A 26,723-nucleotide genomic window follows, 5' to 3' on the forward strand; every position below is an offset into this window, starting at 1 on the left:
CATTTTTTTCTTGCTTTTCTCTCTTAATAATGTCATCCACAGGGTGATAAAGGACAAATAGGACCCACAGGAGAAGTTGGAAGCAGAGGTCCTCCTGGTAGAATTGGGAAAAGTGGTCCTAAGGGTGCCAGAGGAACTAGAGGTGCTGTGGTCAGTATTTGACTTGCTTCCAGAACTGAGTCACCGTGGATGGGAAAGAAATGTATCCATGCCCTTAAAGTTTCATCCCTTGATTAGCTTTACAGAGAAAGCAATAGTTCCATTGAAAATAATCTACCTCCATGGGATGTGGAGAATTGTAAGCATTCCACAGTACTTAAACGGCTTAGTGGTTTCTGGACATGAAAAAGGAAAGAGAAAAAAATGAAAATGGAAATAAAATATGAAATGAGGTTTTAAAAAGTAACATTATAACTCCTAACCAAACTAGGAAATTTTATATGGCCAGCACTTAAAATTGGGATTTAGTATCTTTATAAAACTATGCTGTCATGGTTGACAAATTGCTTTGAAAATTAGGTTTACTTGAAATGGATTTTCTTTCTCTGGTTGGAAACAAACCTGCTTTATTTGGATATTATTTTTCTAACCAATTGTGATAAATCTAACATCTAATTTTATCTTTCATCTTTCTCAGGAACTTTGCATGATGTTAGGAACAAGTATAGCATGATACTTATGAAATCATATATTAGCAAAATTATATTGCGAATGTATTTAGACCTGTTCTGAAAGTCACAGCATGAAAGAGATGCAAAATATTTAAAAGATTATCTAATTGAGTCTTCTGTTTCATACGGTTTTTTACAAAATGCATGCATATTTCCATTTAGTGTAGTCTCCATTTAAATATCACAAGTGCTAGACTTTTCACTAAGGCTTTTTAGAGATCATTGCATAATCCATTTGTTGTCTGAGGAAAGTTTGCCTCAGGCTTATTTTCGGTATTCCATTCCTTACTGTGATCTAGGCCTTTCTTACTTTCTTTTATTTAAATTACTAGCATTTCTCTGTCTTTGACCTGTATACAAAAACATTTTATAATGTTATTGATTTTTTAATTTGACATGTTCCCAACCTACCTTCCCAAGAGGTTTCATCAAATTTACACTCCCACCATCAACATTTCGTATTACTTCTTTTGATGTTCGCCAATCTGATAAGTGAGAATGTGTATTTCATTTTTTCTATTTACACTTTCCCAATTGCACTTTTTTCTTATGGAAGTTGCCTGTTCATATATACTGCACATTAGATTGTTGCCTTTTTCTTATTGATTTGCAATAACTCCTTATATGCTTAAAATATTAATATATTTTTGTTAAATATGTTACAAAATATATTACAAATGCTTTTCTTTCTGCAATTTATCTTTTAATTTTGTATATCTTTTGCTGTATAGATCATTTTAATTTTTATGTAGTCAAACTTGTCAGTCTTTTCCCTTTCAGTTTCTGTGTTTTATTTTATTAGAAATGCCTTCCCTACGTAAAGTATATAAGAATATTCTTCCATATTCTTCTAATACTTTTATAACTTTATTTTTACCTTAACTCTTTAAGATGTATGGAGGTTTTTGGTTTTTTTGTGGGTATTTTTTTATATAAGGTGTAGAAGACTAAGTTTATTTTTTCCAAACTTACAGACAGTTGTTCCAATTCTATTTATTGAGTGGTCAGTCTGTTTTCTGCTTTTCTGAAATGCTTCCCTTACCATAAACTGAATTCTCAAATATTCATTAGTCTGTTTTTCTTCTACTTTATTCTCTGAATCTAGTAGTCTGTTTCTGGGTCAATACCACACTATTTTACTTACTATACTATTGTGATACCTTCTGTTAGGGCAAATACTTCATAATTCATTTTACAAAAATGTTTGGCTCTTGCTACGATTTCCTCTTTCATGTGAACTTTCAATTTCCTTCAATGCTGAATCTTTCTATAAACACCATATGTCTTTTTATTTACTCATATCTGCTTACATATTCATCAATAAAATATTTCCCTTATCTCTGTTCTTTAATCTTTCTTAAGTTTATTCTTAGTATTTTTGTTTTTCGTTTTGCTTTGCTTTTGAGTTTTATTCTCAGTGTTAATATAATCCTTTTTCTGTTACATCAACTTAGTGGTGCTGTTGGTGCTATTATATTTTCATCTTATATCCACTTTAACGAATGTAGATGATTCTCATAGGGATTCTTTAGGTAAATAATATTGCCTCCCCTTATTTGCTTCTCTGAATTACTACATTGATTAGAACTTCTACTATAGCAGTGAATAGAAGTCATGATGAAGAAAACCTTGTCTTGTGGGCCTGTCTTTAGTGAAAATGCTTCTAATGCTTATAATATCAAGTGTTGTTTACAGTTGTTTTTTAGATATACCATTTATTTGTTTAAAGAAATTTCTTTTCATTCTTAAATGAGAGTTTTGACCAAGAGTAGATGTTGAATTTTATCAAATCCTTTTACAACATTTTTTTAGATAATCCCATAGTAGATGTTGAATTTTATCAAATCCTTTTACAACATTTGTTTAGATAAACCCATGCTTTCTCTCCTTTGTTTGTAAATATAAGAAAATTCCTTCGTAGATTTCCAAAAGTTGAATCAACCATGAGTTCCTAGGATAAATCTTACCTAGGTATAATTATATTATTATTTTAATGCAAATAGATTTCATTTTTTAACATTTTATTTAAGAGTTTTATTTTAGCTTATTGAATGTAGTTTACCTTAAGAGTTTTACATTTGTATTTGTAAGCAAAGTAGGCCCATTTCTTCATTCCATCGTTCTTCATTCCATCCTTTTTTAATGTATACTATCATTGATTGGATTTAGGCATAAGTGTTAAGCAAGTCATATAAAATGGGTTGGTAAATTTTTCATATTTTTCTGGCTCTGTAACAGTATGGAACATAGATATTGTGTCTGTTCTCCAAAGGTTTTATAAAACTTGCTATTAAAACAATCTGAGCCGAATGTTATTTTATTAGCAGTAGGTCTTTGGCTTTCTTTTCAAATTTTGTATCTTCTGAAATAAATTTTTGAAATTTTTTCTCAAAAATTATCAATTTCAAGTAGATTTTCATATTTAGTAAGTGAAACTTGAAATGACTATTTTCTTATAATTAATTTTTTTTCTTTTGGTTATGTCCTTCTTGTTTCTAATGTTGTTTTATCGTGTTTACTCTTTGCCGTGATCAGATTTGCCAAATATTTTGCTCTTTTATTAGTCAGTTCAAAGTGTCTACTTTGTTTTTCACTCAACTTTTTAAAATGGTTTTCTGATTCACTAATTTCTGCTTCAATATTAATCTCTTCTTGAATTAAATGTCTGACCCATTTATTTTATTTATTTAATAAATGCATTATGAAGCTACCTGTTCCCTTTTGAGTGCCACTTTGGCCATATTCCCATATTTTTATGTTTGTGTTTTTACCATCATTTACTTATAAATAGCTTGCAATTTCAGAGTTTATTTTCTCCTGAACAAGAGTTATCTTAAAGGATCTTTCTTTTTAAGTAGATTTTTAATTTTTATTGCTCATTTTTAATTACATTGCATTATAGCCAGAGGATGTGACCTACATGATTTCTGCTTTGAGGAAATTTACTAAAATTTTCTTTGAGGACTACTATATTCAAGTTTTGTCAAAAGATTCCTTTTTCTCTTTTCTTTTCTTTCTTTCTTTATTTCTTTTCCTTTTTTGGGGCTAATAAACAGTCCTAAGTATTTCTGTTAAATCAAGTTGTTAGCTAAGCTACTTAAATCCTTATAGCTTTCTTACTGGTTTTTTTCTTGCTATTTGAGTCATTGATTTCTGAAAACAGATTTTGAGATCTGTTCATCACATTTTCTCCCCACTGATTTTTGGGAGGTTACATATTTTGCATATATATTTTAGGTACATTAAGGTTCATTTTTTCTTTTATGAATTGCATATTTTATTTCTTGTTATGTTGGCTCTAGAGTCACTTGAGTCAGCAGCAGCCTTTAGCATTGCCTGCTTTTGGGGCAACAGTTTCCACACGCATTCACTTATCTTCTAGGCAAATGCAATCATCAGTTACCCAGCACAAGTAGAATAGGAATACCTGACTCCTTTCCCCAGTTAGTCACCTGAACCTATCCTTCCCCTTCAATGTCTTGATTTCAGCATTTGAAATTTCCTTGAGACTACTTGCACATCTGCAACGATTTTTTTCTTTGCATATTTTCAGCCCTAATTTTCTGTCTCAAATTACAAAATTTTGGTCCACTGATGATGTTTACTTATTTTCCAGTGTTGTTATTACAAATAAATACCTTTCTTTTCTCTCTCTGTTTTGATGGATGAGACTATTGAAGCAAGCATATGTCATTCAGCCATCTTGAGCTAATGAATACCGAGTAGTTACATTCTATTCTAGATTACTCACCTAGGTAATGGCTGAATTCTTATTGATGTTTTAAAATTAATTTTGTGCAATTCCTTTTTTAGACTGAAACTTGTTCTTATCTGGATGAGTCTAAATTTACTGATCAATGGTTAACAGTTGCAATGTGAACATTTTTAGAGCTGGGAATTTAAAGAAATCATCAAATATAGTGAAGCACTATGATTAAATGGGAAATATTATATATGCAGAATCAAGAGACTTAGTTCTAGTATGATATTTGGCAAGTCACATACCTATTCTGTGCCTTAATTTTCCCATCTTCTATTTGTTTTGAGACTCAAATAGGAGAGTCAATATGGAATCTTTTTGCTAATATGAAATATAGGACTTTTTCAGTTTTTTTTTTTTTTTTTTTTTTTTTTTTTTTTACTTTTTCAATTGTCTGAGCAATCTATTCAGTAGGCTAAGGGCATTTGCTGATTAGTCTTTGACTTACATGGTTTCACCATCTATAAAATATTGATAATAAGAGTAATCATAGGGTAACTATTACATGTAAGTTGGCAACCATTTCCCTTTTAATAACTTTGACCAGGACTAAAACCATATTCATCATAGCATCTGAAACTAACAATGAGTATGGAGTTCTGGATCCCGTAGTGACAATGTCAAAAACTCTCAGGTTGCACTCTCTAATATTCAGTGACCCACATCTGGCACAAACTTTGACAGATGTAAACCACATTTCCAATAATTCGTTAGGGAGCAGCAGGATTCTGACAACTGAAAGTATTTTTTTAATATGATTAAGGATGTTTATATCAGAAGTAAACCAAAAAGACATTTGTTGCAGAACTTTTTGTGTTTCAGAAAAAAAAATAGACAAAAGTTGGGGGGTTATTTTTTGCTTTCCTATTTCAAACTAGGTAAATTTCAACCATGAAAAATCTAAAGGTAACAATTTAAACAGTAGGAGTACAAGTCTAATGATTTAAACAATTCTTTACTTTCTCTCTCTGACTAATATTTACTTTGTTTTTTAGGGACATTTAGGATTGATGGGACCTGATGGAGAACCAGGAATTCCAGGGTACAGGGTAAGTATTTCTAATTGAAAAAATATATTCACATGAAAACATTTTTATTAAAGATGATATCCCAAATATGCAAATTAAGATGAAATCTCTCTGATAAACCTTTCTAACATATTTAGGTCTCATCCTCCTAGACAGTGAATCCTATTTTTCCTTTCAGAATAATGCAGTATCTAATATCTAGGTAGAGCATGTATAAATGTCTACTTGTCCTTTCGTAGGGCCATCAGGGCCAACCAGGACCCTCTGGATTGCCAGGACCTAAAGGAGAAAAGGTTTGTGTATATATTGGCTTTTTAATCTTAAAGTTAAACATTGAGTTCATGACTTATTCCTGAAAGACTGCATGGAAAAATTTTCAAGGAATAAAAGAAGCACTTTTAAAGTTGAAAATTTTACTAATTCTGGAAGAAAAAAATAAATATCAAGGAGCTAAAATTTAAATAAATTATTAAAATATCTTCCATGGGTTGTTTCAAGACTGAGCTGAAATAATATATGTGAAAATATTTGTAGAGCTTTGTAAGAGTAAAATTAATTATTTAAAGAAATTGTAAGGCTCTAGATTAAATGATTAATTATAGTACATTTATATTAGAGTCTTTGGGGCAGGAGAGTCAGGATCAAGTGATCTTGACTGTTGCCCAGGTTGGACTCAAACCAAGCAAGCAATCCTCCCACCCCAGGCTCCTAAGTGGCAGGCATGACAGATAAGTACCACCGCACCTGGCTCATTTATATTAAAGATTAAAATTTTTTGATGATTTAGGAATAACTACAGCAGTATTCTTAATTTATGATATCATTGAAATCTGACACTTTAAGAAAATTCCTGAGCTGCTTCTTATATAATTAAAGGAGATTGATACCTCCAAGAAGAACCCTGTACAAATTACAACTCTGTATAAAATATCATAGGCTTAGTTTCTTACATCAAAGTTTCCCACTTAAAAAAAGATAACATCAAACTGCATTTTCTAATATACTTAAAAATAATAGGTTGTGTGTTTTTGATGTTTATTTTATTTATTGAATTTTGTTTATAAATCATTATTTCATTTTAGGGCTACCCAGGAGAAGATAGTACAGTCCTAGGACCACCTGGGCCTCGAGGTGAACCAGTAGGTCTTTTTCTGAAATAATTCTGGTTATTCAAGATAAAATACAATTATATAATAGATTCACAACACCAATTAAATCTTTTCAAGGAGTTTTCTTTTGTTAGTTTTATAACATGGTTTGATAGGAGGGTGATATTTATGGTCACAAAATTTAAATGATATTAAAGTCTTTAATATGAAAAATATGCAGGTCATATTTTAGCATAATATATAGGGTTAATATAGTGACTTCCCAAATCTAACTTTCTGCATTGAAGGCATGATAACAACTTTTACAAAGATTGTCAGAAAACTTATACACTCTAGACATTTTAGGATACATATTTCTGTAATTATCACATTCAGATTTATTTCTAAATATTAAAAAAATCTTATCTACTTCTTATAGCAGTTTACACACAGTTGCCAAGTGATTTCAAAACCCCTCTAAGGAGTTATTAGAACCAATAACCTTTAAAGATTACTGATCTATAGCCTTCTTATTAAACATTTTAAGGGTTAACTATAACCATGGTCTCTAAAAAGTAGCTATTATAGCTTTATTTGAATAACTGTCTCTGTGTTCATGTTTGACTAAAACAATGTCTAAAGACCATATGTAAATTAAATGGATTAAATGAAAATTTTTAGTTCATAGAAATAAATATTATATAATTGGCTATATTTTCCATTTCTCACATAGTATTATATAGAGTAAAACAATCTTGAGGCACAAGGATCAGAATATGTAGTCATTCCTGATATTTTGACCTGGCTCTTTGGAGATGGTTGAAAGTTATACTTTGTTTTAGAAATAGACAAGAAAGATTCTAATTTTTCTGATTAAATCAAGCCATCTCATATAGAGGCCATAGATATATAGGTATCTAAAGGAATATGTAAGTTTCTTCATCAAATAATATTCTAGTCTCTCTAAACCACTAAGAGAGGGAAATATATGGAAATAATGTAAAAATCTTAAAGCAAATGGAAAAAACTTGGCAAAAGGAGTATAGTAGTGGTTGTTTTTCCCAGATTTAGGTATGCCAGGATCAAAGAATGCCACCTGAAATGTAATAAATATATTAAAAGACTAGCATAACAATCGTAGTTTTATCCAGTAGACACAGGACAGGCATGAAACTTAAACCACAAAGATTCTAAATAATTAAAGCAGAGTCAGAGATTGTAGTGTTGACATGTCTCTTACCTTTGTCCACATAAGAGTAAATTAAAATTTGTCAATTAATGCTCTATAATAAATCCTATGCTTTTCCAACTAATTTCAATTTAAGTTTTTGTTCAGATGGTAGGTCCTAGTGGGTGCTGATATTTCTATTTCATTTTATAGTAGATAATTTGATGATTTATTATATTAAAGATTTTCTATTAGAAATATTCAGGAAAAGTAAGTCTGAGTTTATTAGATAATTTTTGGCTTAAGGATTAAAATTAATAAGTATAATTTTTTAGGTTAATTTATGTCTTGAGAATTAAAAATTTCACAATAGACTTTTATTCTGAGACTGTGTCTCCCTCTGTTGCCCAGGCTGGAGTGCTGGCTCACTGCAGCCTCAAACACCTGGGCTAAGTGATCCTCCCACCTCCCAAGTAGCTGGGACTGCAGGCTCGTGCCACCAGGGCCAGCTAATTTTTATTTATTATTTTTTAATTTTTTTTTAGAGACAGGGTCTCTCTCTGTTGCCTAGGCTGGTCTCAAACCCTTGAGCTCAAGCGATCCTCCTATCTCAGCCTCCCACAGTGCTGGGATTACAGGCATGAGCTACCACACCCAGCCAACAGTAGACTTTCTCAGGAAGAATGGTAAAGTAGGATTTACTATTTAAATCCCTTTTAAAAGATCACTTAAATATAATCTTTTGTAATTAATGGAATTATGTACTGAACTGTCCTGCTTAAATCTTTTTCAATCATTTTAACATTTAGTAAAAAAGTAAGTTATTTGGGCATCATCTATAACATACTGTACTAATTGAAACATTTTGTTGTTTTGTTGTTGCTGTTGCTGCTGTTGTTGTTTGAAACAGGGTCTCACTCTGTTGCCCAGGCTGGAGAGCAGTGGTGCAAACATGACTCACTGCAGTCTCGACCTCCTGGGCTCAAGTGTTCCCCCTGCTTCAGCTCCCAAGTAGCTGGGACTATAGTCACATACCACCATGCCTGGCTAATTTTTACATTATTTGTAGAGACAGGGTCTCACGTTATTGCCCAGGCTGGTCTTGAACTCCTGGGCTCAAGGGATCCTCCTGCCTCAGCCTCCCAAGTGCTGGGACTACAGGTGTGAGCCACCACACTTGGTGAAAATATTCATATTTTTAATTGGGCTGCATTTTTCAACATTTTTCCTAGTAGAATCATTATGAGATTCTCTTTATATAATTCACTGGTTGGTGTATTTTGATGTTGTTCTTGGTATCATTGAAATTCAATATTTTGAAATTATTTAATGGAACTAAACAAATCATATATTTGGTTTTATATTTTTGACAAAAGAATAAACAACACTAATCTTATCACCTGCATTCTCATATACTTTGATCCAGCTGTAAAACTGATTGTTTTGTGTGTGGTCTCTGTAGGGTCCAGTGGGGGAACAAGGAGAGAGAGGAGAGCCTGGAGCAGAGGGATATAAGGTAATTGCAAGTTACACCCCTTACTTCAGAATTTAAATAGGGTTCTCTGTGTTTCTATTCCATTTTTTCCATTCCATTATTGAGATAATTAGTAATGTCTTATGTTTTTAATCCTAGAAGAAACGTCTTTCTACTTTCTGTTCCTCCTTCCTAGAATCATCTTTGTCTTTTCTTACTTCTGCATTTTCTCATCATTCAGATCTCAACTGAAATGTTACCTCCTGAGAGGCCTTCTCTAACTGCCCTATCTAAAATAGATCTAGAACAATCACTCTGGACCATATTACTCGATCTCCTTCATGACATTTTATGCTATATTATCTTGTCACTTTTTAAATATATTTGTTTCCTTGTTTATTGTTTGTCTTCCCCCAACAAAATGTAGGATCCATGAGAAAAAAATCTTGTCTCTCATTTTCATCATTATACCCCCAATTTCTAGAACACAAAGTTCCTGGTATATAGTAGGAATTCAATAAAGAGGTGTCAAGTAGGTGGCTAAATACCTTTATATTCTCAAGGCTTAAGTCAATTCTTATCCTCTTCCATTCCTGAGAGGGATATTATATGACCAACTTAGCTAAAATTAGACTGTGTGTAGAACGTATTCAGTGTCATTTTTTAGAATCACATTTGTTTTGAGGATGTTCTGTATTCCTGCCTTATATCTCTTCCCTCTCTGTTTACATTGTCAATTGCTTTACAGAGTTAGAGGTTGTCTCCTGTCTCCCTGTAGTTCCTGTCTTATTCCTTTGCTCATAGCATTCTCTATTTGCCTATAATATTATGTAATCTTTGCTTACATAAATCCTTTATAATTTCACTCAAATTCCCTTTTCCCCTGACCCACTAACGGTAATCTTGCTCTCTCCTGTAGTCTTGTAATAATATTATTTATTTAAGTCATTCAATACAAACATTTTACCATCTTCTGTTGCTATTCTTTTTTTTGCTAATTTTGCTAATTATTTTTAATGTGTAGGTGTCTTAGCTCCCCCACTTGGCATATGTCTTCTTTCTTTCTTGTACAATGTCTAGTTCTAATCCCTGTACATAAGCTTTTAATAACGAGTTGATGGGTTAATTAATCTGATACATCTCTGTCAAGATGAAATTTCTGTGGTCATGTCTGAAATGCAGATTTATATTACCCAAACTAAATGGACAAGATGATAGATAGATAACTATCATTAATAAGTTGATTTTTCTCAAGCCAGAGGAATCTGAAAAATTAACTTTCACTCCCTAAAACTCTCTTTGAAGCAGATGTTGAGAATAATTCTAAATATTTGTGAAATTGTTGCGATTACCATTTTTTTTCTGTTTTCAAAGAAACATTTTTAGCAGGTTATATGTGTTCTGTTTCCAATTTACATAACATTTGTATCTACAAGTGTTTCCTAACCCAAGGAATTGAGTGGATTTATTTGAAATTTACTTTTCTCCGAGTTGAGAAGCCAACCCAACTGCTTCCAGCATAATTTGAGAAGCCTCTTAAAGTTCCTCAGCTTTTTCTGTGCATGACTTCTTCACACAGTCTCGGGAAAACTAGGTTCTAGCAATATCTCATTTTGGCCTCTACCGGCTACAGAACATTCAGTAGCTAAATCAGTATATTTACCAGCAAATGAGCAGTTAACTATTCGCTTGAAAGGAGACAAGAATTTCCTCACTTGGCTAGCCAAAGAAAAGCACTGCCAGCGTTTTCTGGACAATCAGTCATTCACTTTTCCCTAGGTTCACTGTCTAATCTACTTCTCCTTCCCCTTCCTTGTATACCCCTGATAAGTTTTCAACTGTAGATGTTGTATAAACTAGTTTGATCCATGTCTTCCTTTCTGTCTTATTTCTTCCTAAGTCCTTAGGCTTTAGGGATCATTTTATTTATTGATGATTCTATGCTAAACAGTTAGCCATCTTGTGCCAGACAACCATGCTACTTTTATTGCTTAGCTCAAAATCATGAAATATCCACCTTTCTCCCTCACCAAGTTTTCTCCTAGCACAAGTTTGATTTATACAGAGGAACCATGCTTTATTTAGAATTAGGTTATCTTATTATAGCTTCAGGTGATATTTTAAAATGTTTGCTTTTCTATATGGATATTGTATATGCTATGATTTCACTCTGCTAAACTGATGGTTAGCATTATCACCAAGCTTCTTTATTAGGATAAAATACATGTAACATAAAATTTACCATTTTAACCATTTTAAACTTTACAATTCAGTGACATTTAGTACGTTCATATTGTTGTGGGCAAGGGAGGAAAAATATCTTTTCTTCTGCCCTTCTGAATTCTTGGCTGGGGACTTGGTAACAAAAGGCAGATTAACAAGAGAAAAGCATACAGATTAATTTCATATAAATTATACGTAACACGGGAGCCTTCATAAAGAAATAAAGCTCCAAAGAAACAGTTAAACCTGAATACGTTTATGCTAGGTTTGATGAGGAAGTCTTAGAAGAATGTGATAGGGCAAAGGTATGGGTTAAGATTAGTAAACTGGGGAAAACTTAGCAAGGACTGTTCATTCAGATTATTCTCTGTGTCCCTTCGTTTTTGGAGATAAGGATGCTCCTTTCCTCCAGGTATAGGGAGACACCTCTCACATGTGTCTTATGACCTGCATCAAAGGAAGGTAAGAAAGTCCTTTCTGCACATGCCATTCCTCAGATTGCTTCAGCTTAAAATATTCAATATTCCGAGATGCCATATTTTGGGGTAGTGTGTCTTGAACGCCATCATGTGCAACCATCACCATTGTCTAGTTCCAAACATTTTCAACACTTCCAAAAGGAAGCCCCATACCCATTAGGCAGTCACTCCCTATTCCCCCAAGCCCCTGGAAACCTTTTTCTTTTTGTCTCTGGATTTGTGTATTCTGGATATTTCATATAAATAGAATTATACATGTAGCCTTTTGTGTCTGGCACAGTGTTTTAAAAGTTCATCCATGTTATAAAATATATCAATATTTTATTGTCTTTATGACTGAATAATCACCTGGCTTTTAAAAAACATGTTTATAGTCACAAACATCTTTGACCAAAGTCAAGGGTCCTGCTCATTATTATTAACGAATACTTAGTTGTACTGACACACTTTATGTGTTATGTATGATAACATTTCTAAAAACTGTGTCTCTGGGCCGGGTACAGTGGCTCACACCTGTAATCCCAGCACTTTGGGAGGCCACCGTGGGCAGATCACGAGGTCAGGAGATCAAGACCATCCTGCCCAACATAGTGAAACCCCATCTCTACTAAAATACAAAAAATTATCTGGGTGTGGTGGTGCATGCCTGTAGTCCCAGCTACTCGGGAGGCTGAGGCAGGAGAAACACTTGAACCCGGGAGGCAGAGGCAGAGGCAGAGGTTGCAGTGAGCCAAGATCGTGCCACTGCGCTCCAGCCTGGCAACAGAGCAAGACTCCATCTAAAATATATATATATATATATATGTCTCTGGTCATTAAGCTTGTATTTGAGTGTCTGCCATGGGCCAGGAGAAGAGCTAGGGGCCATGGATATTACATTGGACATCCCAGACACAATCTCTGCCCCCATGGACATCATATATATAAAAAACATGGAGAATAAGAACACTTAATCAGTATAAAAATAAACATAGTGAATTTTAGCTATAAAATATGTACAGCTATTTCATGTTATTTCATAAAAGGAAAAACAATTATAGCTGTCATCCTGCTATAAACTGTACTAAAACTGTACATCACATAGATCAAGATAAATTTATTTGACGCTTGAGAGCCAGAGGACATGGAGGGAATAAATGTATTGTCCTGGCAACAGCCACTTTTTAAAGGTATAAATGGAAACACTTTATTTAAAGGTATAAATGGAAACATAAATAGCCAAGATTAACTCAAGCTAAACTTAGGAGAGATGAAGTCCCAGAAATACTTTGAATAAATTATGTTGCATCTCAAAGTTCTTTTTGCTGTGGGCGGGGGGTGGGGGGCTGGCAATGGTCATAGAATTTTTACACACAATGAAATAACTAAATCCCAACTTGGCCTTCACTCTTTAGCATCAGACATACACATCTAAATAGCTATTGGACATCATCACAGGCACCTCAAACTCAGTAAGTGCCAAACCATAGTACCTCATCCTTTCCAAATTTAATCCGATCTTCCTCTTCTTATGTCCTCAATTCAGTGAATAGTATCACCAGCCATTCAGATGTCTAAACCAGTAGATGAATCCTCTGTCTCTCTTTCTTTCTCTTTCTTTCTCCCTCTCTCTGTCTCTCTCTCAATCTCTCTCTCTCACTCACTCACTCTATCTCTATGAATCTCTTTTTCTTCCCCATACCCCTACTCATCTCTCACAGTCAGCCACTTCTTTTGATTCTTAAATGTTTCTGGAATCTAGTTACTTTGTCCTACTTTAGTTCAGGCTCTCACCATTTTTTTGTATTTACTTTTTTAAAAAATTTTATTATTATTATACTTTAAGTTTTAGGGTACATGTGCACAATGTACAGGTTTGTTACATATGTATACATGTGCCATGCTGGTGTGCTGCACCCATTAACTCGTCATTTAGCATTAGGTATATCTCCTAATGCTATCCCTTCCCCCTCCCCCCACCCCACAACAGTCCCCGGAGTGTGATGTTCCCCTTCCTGTGTCCCAGTGTTCTCATTGTTCAGTTCCCACCTATAAGTGAGAACATGCAGTGTTTGGTTTTTTGTCCTTGCCATAGGTTGCTGAGAATGATGGTTTCCAGTTTCATCCATGTCCCTACAAAGGACATGAACTCATCCTTTTTTATGGCTGCATAGTATTCCATGTTGTATATGTGCCACATTTTCTTAATCCAGTCTATCATTGTTGGACATTTGGGTTGGTTCCAAGTCTTTGCTATTGTGAATAGTGCCACAATAAACATACGTGTGCATGTGTCTTTATAGCAACATGATTTATAATCCTTTGGGTATATACCCAGTAATGGGATGGCTGGGTCAAATGGTATTTGTAGTTCTAGATCCCTGAGGAATTGCCACACTGACTTCCACAATGGTTGAACTAGTTTACAGTCCCACCAACAGTGTAAAAGTGTTCCTATTTCTCCACATTCTCTCCAGCACCTGTTGTTTCCTGACTTTTTAATGATCACCATTCTAGCTGGTGTGAGATGGTATCTCATTCTGGTTTTGATTTGCATTTCTCTGATGGCCAGTGATGATGAGCATTTTTTTCATGTGTCTTTTGGCTGCATAAGTGTCTTCTTTTGAGAAGTGTCTGTTCATATCCTTCACCCACTTGTTGATGGGGTTGTTTTTTTCTTGTAAATTTGTTTGAGTTCATTGTAGATTCTGGATATTAGCCCTTTGTCAGATGAGTAGGTTGCGAAAATTTTCTCCCATTTTGTAGGTTGCCTGTTCACTCTGAGAAAAGGCCTTTGACAAAATCCAACAACCCTTCATGCTAAAAGCTCTCCATTAATTAGGTATTGATGGGACGTATCTCAAAATAATAAGAGCTATCTATGACAAACCCACAGCGAATATCATACTGAATGGGCAAAAACTGGAAGCATTCCCTTTGAAAACTGGCACAGGACAGGGATGCCCTCTCTCACCACTCCTATTCAACATAGTGTTGGAAGTTCTGGCCAGGGCAATTAGGCAGGAGAAGGAAATAAAGGGTATTCAATTAGGAAAAGAGGAAGTCAAATTGTCCCTGTTTGCAGATGACATGATTGTATATCTAGAAAACTCCATTGTCTCAGCCCAAAATCTCCTTAAGCTGATAAGCAACTTCAGCAAAGTCTCAGGATACAAAATCAATGTACAAAAATCACAAGCATTCTTATACACCAACAACAGACAAACAGAGAGCCAAATCATGAGTGAACTCCCATTCACAATTGCTTCAAAGAGAATAATATACCTAGGAATCCAACTTACAAGGGACGTGAAGGACCTCTTCAAGGAGAACTACAAACCACTGCTCAAGGAAATAAAAGAGGATACAAACAAATGGAAGAACATTCCATGCTCATGGGTAGGAAGAATCAATATCGTGAAAATGGCCATACTGCCCAAGGTAATTTATAGATTCAATGCCATCCCCATCAAGCTACCAATGACTTTCTTCACAGAATTGGAAAAAACTACTTTAAAGTTCATATGGAACCAAAAAAGAGCCCGCATCACCAAGTCAATCCTAAGCCAAAAGAACAAAGCTGGAGGCATCACACTACCTGACTTCAAACTATACTACAAAGCTACCATAACCAAAACAGCATGGTACTGTTACCAAAACAGAGATATAGATCAATGGAACAGAACAGAGCCCTCAGAAATAACGCCGCATATCTACAACTATCTGATCTTTGACAAACCTGAGAAAAACAAGCAATGGGGAAAGGATTCCCTATTTAATAAATGGTGCTAGGAAAACTGGCTAGCCATATGTAGAAAGCTGAAATTGGATCCCTTCCTTACACCTTATACAAAAATCAATTCAAGATGGATTAAAGACTTAAATGTTAGACCTAAAACCATAAAAACCCTAGAAGAAAACCTAGGCATTACCATTCAGGACATAGGCATGGGCAAGGACTTCATGTCTAAAACGCCAAAAGCAATGGCAACCAAAGCCAAAATTGACAAATGGGATCTAATTAAACTAAAGAGCTTCTGCACAGCAAAAGAAACTACCATCAGAGTGAACAGGCAACCTACAAAATGGGAGAAAATTTTCACAACCTACTCATCTGACAAAGGGCTAATATCCAGAATCTACAATGAACTCAAACAAATTTACAAGAAAAAAACAAACAACCCCATCAAAAAGTGGGCAAAGGACATGAGCAGACACTTCTCAAAAGAAGACATTTATGCAGCCAAAAAACACATGAAAAAATGCTCATCATCACTGGCCATCAGAGAAATGCAAATCAAAACCGCAATGAGATACCATCTCACACCAGTTAGAATGGCAATCATTAAAAAGTCAGGAAACAACAGGTGCTGGAGAGGATGTGGAGAAATAGGAACACTTTTACACTGTTGGTGGGACTGTAAACTAGTTCAACCATTGTGGGAGTCAGTGTGGTGATTCCTCATGGATCTAGAACTAGAAATACCATTTGACCCAGCCATCCCATTACTGGGTATATACCCAAAGGACTATAAATCATGCTGCTATAAAGACACATGCACACGTATGTTTATTGCGGCGTTATTCACAATAGCAAAGACTTGGAACCAACCCAAATGTCCAACAATGATAGACTGGATTAAGAAAATGTGGCTCATATACACCATGGAATACTATGCAGCCATAAAAAGGATGAGTTCATGTCCTTTGTAGGGACATGGATGAAATTGGAAATCATCATTCTCAGTCAGCTATCACAAGAACAAAAAACCAAACACCACATATTCTCACTCATAGGTGGTAACTGAACAATGAGAACACATGGACACAGGAAGGGAACTTCACACTCTGGGGACTGTTGTGGGGTCGGGGGAGGGGAGAGGGATAGCATTGGGGGATATACCTAATGCTAGATGACGAGTTAGTGAGTGCAGCACACCAGCATGGCACATGTATACATATGTAACTAACCTGCACATTGTGCACATGTACCCTAAAACTTACAGTATAATAATAATAATAATAATAAAAGAATAAATATTGTTAGCCTATGTATGCAATCTCATCTTCTAGCCCAGGAGATGGGACTGATAACTCTTTCCTAAGGCATTCTTTCTGTAATGTATGAAAATAGGGAGAAGGAAATCTGATTGAGTAGGAAAAGGGATAAAAGAAATTACACGCAGAATTATTCCTGCATAACTCTCATCTGACACGCTTCTGGGTTGTTGCTAGTTTCTATTTACACACTTGAAAAGGGAAATGTGGTAGGTCAGCATTCCTTCTTAGGAGAACTAAGGTGACGACAGATTGCCGAATGTCAGAGTCATGTGGTGTTTCTTGGTATTATGGTAATACCTCCCAGTAACTGCTCCCAGTCTTCAGCCCAGTAAATCTACCGTCCAAATAGTTGTGAAGTTAGTTTGTAAAAATGGAGACCATAGTACACTTTCAGAGGAGGAAGAGGTTGAAAAAGAAATGTATTCTCAAACTCTGTTCCTTTGGTTATTGACTATATTAGTTTCCTGAGGCTGCTATAACAAATTACCACAAAATGGGTGGCTTACAACAATAGATATGTAATTTTCTCAGTTCTAGAGACCAGAAATCCAAAATCAAGGGATCAACAGGGCCACGCTCACTCTAGAGGCTCTAGGGCCACACTCCTGCCTCCTCCAGTTTCTAGTGGCTGTCAGCATTCCTATGACCGCATCTCTCCAATCTCTGCCTCTGTCTTCACCTGGCCTTCTCCTCTGTTGTCTGTGTCAGTCTACCTCTGTGTCACTTATGATCTTTAGTGGATTTAGGGCCCACATGGATAATCCAGGATAATCTTATCTTGAGATCCTTAACTTAGTGACATCTGCAAAGACCCTTTTTCCAAACAAGATCACATTCACAGGTTCTGGGGATTAGGACATAGACAAACATTTGGGAGGCCACCATTCAGCCTGCTACATTAATTCACATTAAAAAAAAAGAAAGAAAGAAAGAAAGAAAACCCTAACTTGTTTTCAGTTACCATGATATCCAACAGCTATTATGTTCTTTTCTATTTCCAAGAAGAATCATAATCTCTACGACATTTAAGTTGAGCTTTGCAACACTTTGCTACCATTTTAAGTGATAGTATCCTATTCTCTTAAGTCACATTCTCTACTTACTCTAATAATGTAATCTTTTCTATTTCTAGGGCCATGTGGGTGTACCAGGACTAAGAGGCGCCACTGGACAACAAGGACCCCCAGTATGTTTTGAAAGCATTATTTCTAAAAATTAACATTAATATAACTTATTTGGTCTCTGCTTCATATGTGATTTTTATTTTGGTTTCTACTAAAGGGCGAACCAGGTGACCAGGGTGAACAAGGACTAAAAGGAGAGAGAGGATCTGAAGTAAGTTGAAATTATTTAAGGCAATTTGAGATGTATTGTTAGCAATTTTAGAAAGCAGGAGCACAAGGAGTTACTATTTATTGTAATTCAAATTATCATTTATCACTGTAGAATATGGATCACTATGGGCCTCTAAGTAGGGTGTTTTTCAATAATTGTGCTAATACAAAATTATTGATTGAGTCATTTGTTTTGGCTATTATCCAAATTTTTCTTTTCCAGAAGCCTATTCTAGCTTTGTGAAAGTTGCCTCAGTTGTCTCAAATTAATAGTATGTTCTTGAGGTTTCAAACAGAAATACCAGCAAACCTTAAAACTAGTATTATACGGTAAAAAAAACATATCAGTCAAACCTATATAATTGTTGTAGAAAGCATTAAAGAAAAAATTATTAAATGAAAATTGTTAAAGCATGGTAAGGAAGACTTTGTTCATGACTATTACAATAGGTATAGCGACCACTGCAATGGGATTTTGCAATGGGGAAGAGAGATTGGACTCAACACCAAATATAGCATGGGCAAGCAGGAATTTATAACAAAGGAGCAGATTGAGTATGAGTGAATGGAAAATTACTTAAGAGGAAACACCAGGGGCCAGGGGAATTTTGGTTAAACTGACCTAACAAGAATTTTGCTGAAGACAGGCCAAGGTGATCAGACATCAACTGTGGGATAATCAGACATCAACTGGGGGATGGTAGAGGATGAGGAACCCAGTTAGATATCAAATATCAAGGGTGATCAGATATCAAGGGTGAAGGTTCTTGCTAAACCGACTTGGCAGGGTTCGTTGCTAAAACTGGATTTTACAAGGAAGTACACGGAGGGCCTAGAAGGTTCAGGAGCCTGACTAAAGTTTGACCAAGCAAAGAGTCATTGTCATAGGATAAGAGAGGAAAAAGTAGTTTGACTATGTGACACAGGCTCATAATTGGTTTGAAAGTTGTTTTTTCATAAGGCAAATCTTATCAAGCAAACTAAAAATCTGTTGGTTTACTGAATTTAGTCTTCTCTTTCCATGTGGCCAGATAGACATTGCCTCAACCTTAAATAGCAAGCAACTTTGTCATTTGCACCTTCAATTCATTGCTGCCCTGTTTTTCAGGCATTCTGACTTCACATGCTATTGATTTCAAATTAAATTCTTAAGAAAATGCACTACACTGTTAATAATAAATTAGATGAGAATGAATAAAAAGTAATGAATTTGAGATTGTGTTTCTCCTGATTTGTTAAGCAGCCTTCACCCATATTTGTGTTTTCCACTTATGGGAGTAAGTAATAAAATGGGGTTGAATCAGATATGTTAAATAGGCATTCACTTACCTAGAACCCATTTTGTATAGTTTTGGCATCTATTCAGTAACTTTCTGTTAGGTTCCCCAATAAATAATATTAATAAATAAAAATATCATATCAAAGATAAGCCTAAACAAGCAGAGAAAGAAGATAGTTAAGTCATTCACTTAGAATTTTTAATACTCAAATTAGAAAAAGTCATAGAAAACATTGGGAACCTAGAATACTGCTACTGCTGTCATGCTACTTCCTTATATTTGCAGTAAGTGCCTAAGAATGCAAGTTCTGTCCAACATTTGATCCTAAAGTGTCTACTTTTTTACAATTAATACTTTCATATTTACAGGCTTTCTTTTTCCATCTTGAGAGATCTCAGGAGTAAGACATTTTCTGATGCTTATTAGTATATGTTAAAATTAGGCTAATGAATATCAAATACTTTTACTAGTCAACTGCCTCTCTAGCCTACATGGTCAACAATCCCTGCGTGTTGGAGCTAAAAGGTGCTAAGAAGCCATAGTTTAAATTCTGTATAATCCAGGCAAGCTAGTTCTTCCCTGCTTTGGGTAATGCTGGCGTACAACCCAAGGGCACATTAAAAAGCCTCTTAGAATTTAAAATAGTATTAATTGCTACAAGAATAATGACTGACTGTGTATTATTCACTAGGGACACCTTCAGTGGCCAGATGGGTCCTGTCCAATTGCTGTCATCTTGTTTTTGCAAAGCTTTAAATTTATTTTTTAGATTTGGAAATGGCCCTTTAAAATTATCTGGATAACCCTCTCAATTTTCAGATGAAGAAATTAAAATCCCAGAGAGATTATGAGTTACCTAAAATCACAGAACTAATTAGCAACAGAAACAACACTAGAAACTTTATTTCCTAGCTCCTGTTATTATGAAGAAGGCTATTACTTGTAATCTTTTAAAAATTAAGTAACATATGATTAATTTGACCTAACCAACCAATTCATTCATTGGGCATAAGACTGTGGGCAGCTATAAAGAAAAATTTAGAGCGAGTCAAAACCAATTGCAGAACCAACATTTTTTAAAAGACTTTTGTAATGAAAATGTGAGTGAACTGTCCTATAATGACTCTCAAAGACCAAGACTCAAGCCAAAATATTTGTTCTCCCAAAACAAAATTCCAGATTTCAATGAATTGAAATTTCTTGGTGAAAAAAGAAAGAATAATTTTTGCTTAACTCTCTAAATCTATTTTTGCTTTATAAAGCTGCCTTCTTAAAGAGTGTTATAACTAGTGAAGTATCTAGATAACTGTCCTTCAGCCTCATTTAAACAAACAAACAAAAAACAAGCGTTTGTATTAACGTTGCATATTAAAAAATATTTCCCTTATCAAAAGAATCAGACTGCTTTCTCTAGTAGTCTGTGAACCAGCACAGTCCCAATGAACAGAAGCCTTTCAAAATGGATCTGATTTCAAATGGGCCACTATACATATTTTTCAGTGCTGGCCGGGCAAAAAGAAAGCACAATTTTATATGTACTGTAAATCTAATCCATTGACTGCCTTAAACCCCATTCACTCAAATATCCTACATTTGATTTAGAGTTTCCCCCACTCACTCTTTTCAAATTTGGAGTTACAGATGGTAGGGAAGGCAGGTGGAAAATAAGTTTAGTCTTCAGTCATCATCTGTTCACACTAGTGTCCCCTGAAATGCACATCATCCCTTTGGCCCACAGTTGCTATTGTCTCACCGTATTGGCATCTACCTTGGCCCTCCTGCCAGAAGTACTTTGACCTATGCTGGCATGTGCAGCTATTTGCTCATCTCAGGTACAAGACCTCCTCAGGCCTCTCAGGGCCATCTTCTTCTGTTCTTGGCCACATATAAATAACATTCTCTGCTCCCCACACCATACAGGGTACTTGGAGGACTCAGAAAGACATTCTTAATCCCACTGTCCTAAACATGTCATGCAGAGATTTTTACTCTATGTACTTTATGTGGACTTCTCAATGAGGACTTTAGTCTCCCTAGGCATCATCTTTGTGCCCAGATCCCCAAACATATCTGGGGGCATTAGTGTTTCTATCCACCCTAAGAAAGACTCAAGGGCAGGCCAGGCATGGTGGCTCATGCCTGTAATTCCAGCACTTTGGGAGGCCGAGGAGGGCAGATCACCTGAGGTCAGGAGTTCAAGACCAGCCTGGCCAACATGGTGAAACTCCGTCTCTACTAAAAATACAAAGATTAGCTGGGTGTGGTGGTGCATGCCTGTGATCCCAGCTACTTGGGAGGCTGAAGCAGGAGAATCACTTGAACCTGGCAGGTGGAGGTTGCCATGAGCCGAGATCATGACACTGTACTCCAACCTGGGTGACAGAGTGAGACTCTGTCTCAAAAAAAAAAAAAAAAAAAAAAAAAAAAGGAAAAGAGAAAGACTCAAGGGTAGGATGAGGGGCAAGGGGCTCTTTTCAGAGATTGCCGTCAGTGTCTAACAGTCCCGCTTCTCTTTTTCTTCTTCTTTTCCCTTTCCCCAGCTTGAGGATCTTTATCCCCTTTCATGGGAAAAACTCTTTGTTACATTATTATTATTATTATTTTAAATCTGTTCTTTATAGCATAAATTTTATGACTTGAGTCCTTTATAACAAACCTTGGTTTTTAACTCAAAGATAGACTTTTAATATTTATGAGTCAGGCTTTTGTGTTTAAAAAACATGATTTTGAAACTGAAAACATATTTTTTTCAAACTGTTACCCCCACCATGAGTTTCGTTGGACTATTTTAAAATTCAAAAGCCAAGGAAAAGTCTATTTTGAAAAATCAAAAGTATAGAACAGATATATCTCGTTGCATAAAAAGAAATACTGTAAAGGAAAAAACACACTGATTAACATAATTGCATATTATGATTCATATGCTATTTAATAAGTATTATTCAAGATGACTGAAATCACAACTTTTTTCCACTATTTAAAATAGTCTTTGTTTATTTTGCTTTTTTATTGTGTTAGGAAAAACATATTTTACTTATAGGGATCATATGTTCTAGAAAAGTGTATACTTTAACTAAACCCAGGTCACCAACTATCCCATTTTCTGGTTTCCTCATCTTTAGAAACATTTTGCATTAGTGACTTCTAAGACAAGTACAATAGTTTTCAAAGTTGGAAGTACAACCCATGATCCTTATATCTCCCCATTATCAAATCCTGCAAAAGATAGATTTTTATCTCTTAGAGAAGATGCTCTTTTTCTCTGTGACAACATATACTATTTCTTCATAAAATGTTTAAGCTGGTTGTCAAAAAAAGTAACATCTTTTGAAGTTGTTTCTTTGTTGTTATTGTTAAACTGAATCTTTAGCACAATTTGTCTTCAAAATTGAATGATTTAACATCCCATTTTAGTGGGATTATCCTGTTTGTGAGAACTTCTGATGATTTCTGAGAAATGTGTCTGGTAATGACAACATGATTCCTTTTCTTATTTGTGAACCAAGTCACCTTTTCCACATTTTCTTCTTTAAATACTTTTAGAATGTCATCAGAACAATGGCATGATTTGCAAGAGCAAAGTTCCTAACTATCCTGGCAGACCCATTACTGCTGAATCAATTATGATTTAAAACATCTCACACATGGAAAAACAAACAGTTCCGTGGGAAATAAATATCTTTTCCTTGAATCACAAGTATGCTCTTCTCTGTTCTTCCAGAGAAGCACATTTTAGGCTATCAGTTCATGTTCCTCTTACCACACTGTAAGTGCCTTGCAAGGAGGAACTTTGCCTTTGCCTTCCAAGCACATGACAGAGTCCCGGACACATGATACTCAATAAATGTTTACTGAATTAAGTAAATATGTAGCATTTTCAAAAGGAGATCAAGGCCCTTCCTGAAAGTAGGAACATTTATTAAATAATCTATTCAGGTCCCTTTTAGGAGTACAGTTTAAATTCTTAAATCATATAATTGAGAGCTACAAGGAAATTATTAGATGATCTTGTCAAAGTTTCTCATTTTCAGATGAAGAAGCTGACTCCCAGGAAAATTAAATGGCAATCCTAATGATATACAACTAGTTCGTGCTAGTTCTTGCTGCAGCGTCCAGGTCTCAGTGTTCTTTTCTATGGCTTCAGTTTAAGTAAGTTTATTACAGTCAATTGACAACTGTGCTTTCCATCTTTAGGGTAATAAGGGGAAAAAAGGAGCTCCTGGTCCTTCTGGGAAACCTGGGATTCCTGTAAGTAACAGGCCTCTTTCATCTTTCTTGCTTTTCTAAATGGAACTGGCAACTTTAGCAAGCAGAAAAGTTTGGGGCCAATTGTGTCATCATGTTGGATAAATCAGATTGTCTTTAAAAAAAATTAAACCCATGCTGGAACACAGAGGGAACAAAATATGACCATTAACTCAAAACCAAACTTGCTGTTTAAATATAAGTCCCTGCAGTTGAAGGATGCTATTTTCCTGGTTATGAAGCCCTCCCGGTGGACTCATGCTTCTGACGGTGAACCACTGAAAAACAGAGAACTTAGAATCGTAACAAAATGAATGGTGACAAAGGCCAGAGATCTTCAAGCATAATTAAAATGACATGAGCTAGATTTTAGAGGACTCAGCCTCTCATTCTCTAGACAAATAAAAAGTCTTAGGAAAAAAAATTTAATCTTTTCATCACAAAGATTAACTTTTACCTCACCATCAGTTTCCTCTCCTGGCCAGGCAGATAAGTGTTGACTGGCTCTTTAGCAAAGACTTTACTGGTGTCCCCTAGCCAAGGATTAGATGCCTGCTTTGGGTGACTTGTATTGGCTTGAAAAAAAAATAGAGAAAATGAATGTAAATTATAAGCACATTCAGATCAGAGATCCTTGCATATGAAATTCAGTTGCCCAAGTGTAGAAACAAAATGTTCAGACCTTACTTCAGTCATATAATTATCTGATTCAAAGTGGCAGCTGAGTAGCCATAATTTATTTCTTGGGAAAATAAAACAATACAAGGTTTGGCAGATGGGAAATGATAACCTCTATCCTAAGCTGACAGGTGTATATAGCTGATCTTTTCTCCAGAATTATATAAAATATTGGTTGACACAATGAGAAACACCAGAGAATTACACTAAGGCCCAAAAGTTACACCGTAAATTGCTGATCAGCTTGGCATTTTTGTTTGGGGAACTTTTAAAGGCTTTTAAACTTTTAAAGTTATCTGTTGAATCCAAATAGTAAATCATTAAGGAATCCAGGAAACAGGAAAATTTGTCCTAGAACAAAATATAAAAATGTAAACTTCTCCAGCTCAATAAATAAAAAAGTATTTGTCATCTTAACATCTTGTCAGCATCTCTACAATCCAAATAATTTTTAATTATCAAGGGACTTCAAGGCCTACTTGGGCCAAAAGGCATACAAGGATACCATGGAACAGATGGCATTTCAGGAAACCCTGGAAAAATTGGGCCACCAGGAAAACAGGGACTTCCTGTGAGTAGTACGGATATCTCTTTGCTCATTATTTCCTATGCATGTGTCTCCTTGCTAGACCATAGATATTTTGGCTATCTATTTTAGCTTTGGCATTGGCTCAGATTAAGCCAGTTGATTTCTCTAATAGCTATTATGCAGTTGTATTTAGGATTTCCAGGAACTGTCAATAGGTACATTCTCTTCAGTATTTTATATCTAATAACTCATAGTGTTAATAATTCATGCCATTTTAAAAATATAAAATCTGTTAAAGAAGACCTATAAAGAAGCAAAAACTTAAGAACTACACAACCTGGCTGTACTTTGAGTTCATCAAATGTTTTAATCCACCTTTGGAACATTTAGGTCTTGGCAGTAACTCAAGGTAGGTTCTGTGAAAAATCATTTTCCCTTTACTTTTATAGCCTCAGTATTTTACAAGAATTGTGTGAATATTTTCTCTGTGTTCATCTAATTCATTCATTGCAATAGGTCCATCAGCTGTCTCTCTTCTGATGTGTAATTCTTCATGCTATATATTAACTACATTTTAACTACCAGAAGAACTTTTGGTAGAATAGCAAATCCATGTCTATAATATGTGTCTACCCCTGTGAGGACAATCACAGCTAGCTCGAACTAATCCCCTAAGGAGCATTGCTGTGTTGGTAGCTCAGTGTTGGCCTCTACTTTTGGCAGGTTTGGCAGTCACCAGGGGTGGTAGCCAAATCAGCCTTGGTGAGGAAAAGTCCACATTATTGGATTTGTGCCAGTGGGTGCATTGAGCAACCACCATGATAGTTATGGGAAAAAAGTAATGCAATAATGTAGATTCACTCTTATTTTTATGCAGATTTCTATCTTACTTATTTGATCAGAAATTTAAAAATCACATTTTTGTCTTTGCTTAACCATTTTCCCACTTTCCTTCCCTAATGTCATCCTAATTGAGACATTTTTACCACAGGTTGTTTTTACTTTAAACATTAGACGAATTAACCACACACTTTTAAGAATACAGTAAAACTTACCCTTTTAAATTTCTGCTATTTGGATATGGTTACCTATTGATTTGTTGCTCTTTTCTTAGGTAATAAGTCAATTCTAATGTTTATTCAAATCTAGTATGGTGCTATACCTAAACTTAAATACAAATTAATATTCTTTTTCACTACAATGAGTTATCTCATTTGTTTAAAAAAATGAAATGATAACTTAACCAATATAATTATGTCACTAATAAATATCTAGTCAGATTCTCTGAAAATATGAAGGCTGTTAAGTAGTCTTAACATGGTTTCTATTTGTTTTGGAAGAAACATATCAGAGCCTCACGGCATCAGGTTACGGCCTACGAAACTGTAACAGCCAGGCCAAAGTTTTTAATTAAAATAAATATTGTATAGACTTTTGCTAGTAGTATCAGTCTGGTTAAAAGAGACTCATTTGAGATCCCAGTCTTAAAGGGAGCTCATGCACTGGGCCTCCATCTTCATGCTAATCTCCGGACTCACCATGTGATAGTCTTATAATGAGATTGTGAAATTTTAAAAATACAACAGTAAAACCCTTTGAATTGGTTTGAGATCCTGTATTTTTGTGGATTAAGTTTTACTGGGAAATATTGTAGTGAATCTTTTCCTGTTGCTTTGAATAAGATTTTTGAGAATTCAAACAAGGAAAACCACATGTGAAAATACGT

General features: G+C 35.0%; 1 protein-coding gene across 6 annotated transcripts in view; it reads left to right on the forward strand.

Annotated features, from left to right (window-relative positions):
• COL24A1 (collagen type XXIV alpha 1 chain) overlaps positions 1-26,723 on the forward strand; it is a 404,239-nt gene that overhangs the window by 298,074 nt on the left and 79,442 nt on the right. For all 6 annotated transcript variants that reach the window (XM_016921775.4, XM_063799997.1, XM_063799993.1 and 3 more), the window contains 9 exons: positions 43-150; positions 5,427-5,480; positions 5,699-5,752; positions 6,542-6,598; positions 9,178-9,231; positions 18,064-18,117; positions 18,213-18,266; positions 23,740-23,793; positions 24,932-25,039. In XM_016921775.4, the coding sequence (XP_016777264.1) occupies positions 43-150; positions 5,427-5,480; positions 5,699-5,752; positions 6,542-6,598; positions 9,178-9,231; positions 18,064-18,117; positions 18,213-18,266; positions 23,740-23,793; positions 24,932-25,039 (597 nt within the window). The remainder of the gene's footprint in view (positions 1-42; positions 151-5,426; positions 5,481-5,698; positions 5,753-6,541; positions 6,599-9,177; positions 9,232-18,063; positions 18,118-18,212; positions 18,267-23,739; positions 23,794-24,931; positions 25,040-26,723) is intronic.

The sequence above is a fragment of the Pan troglodytes genome, chromosome 1 (genome assembly GCF_028858775.2).
Source record: "Pan troglodytes isolate AG18354 chromosome 1, NHGRI_mPanTro3-v2.0_pri, whole genome shotgun sequence".
Classification (NCBI taxonomy): Eukaryota; Metazoa; Chordata; class Mammalia; order Primates; family Hominidae; genus Pan; species Pan troglodytes.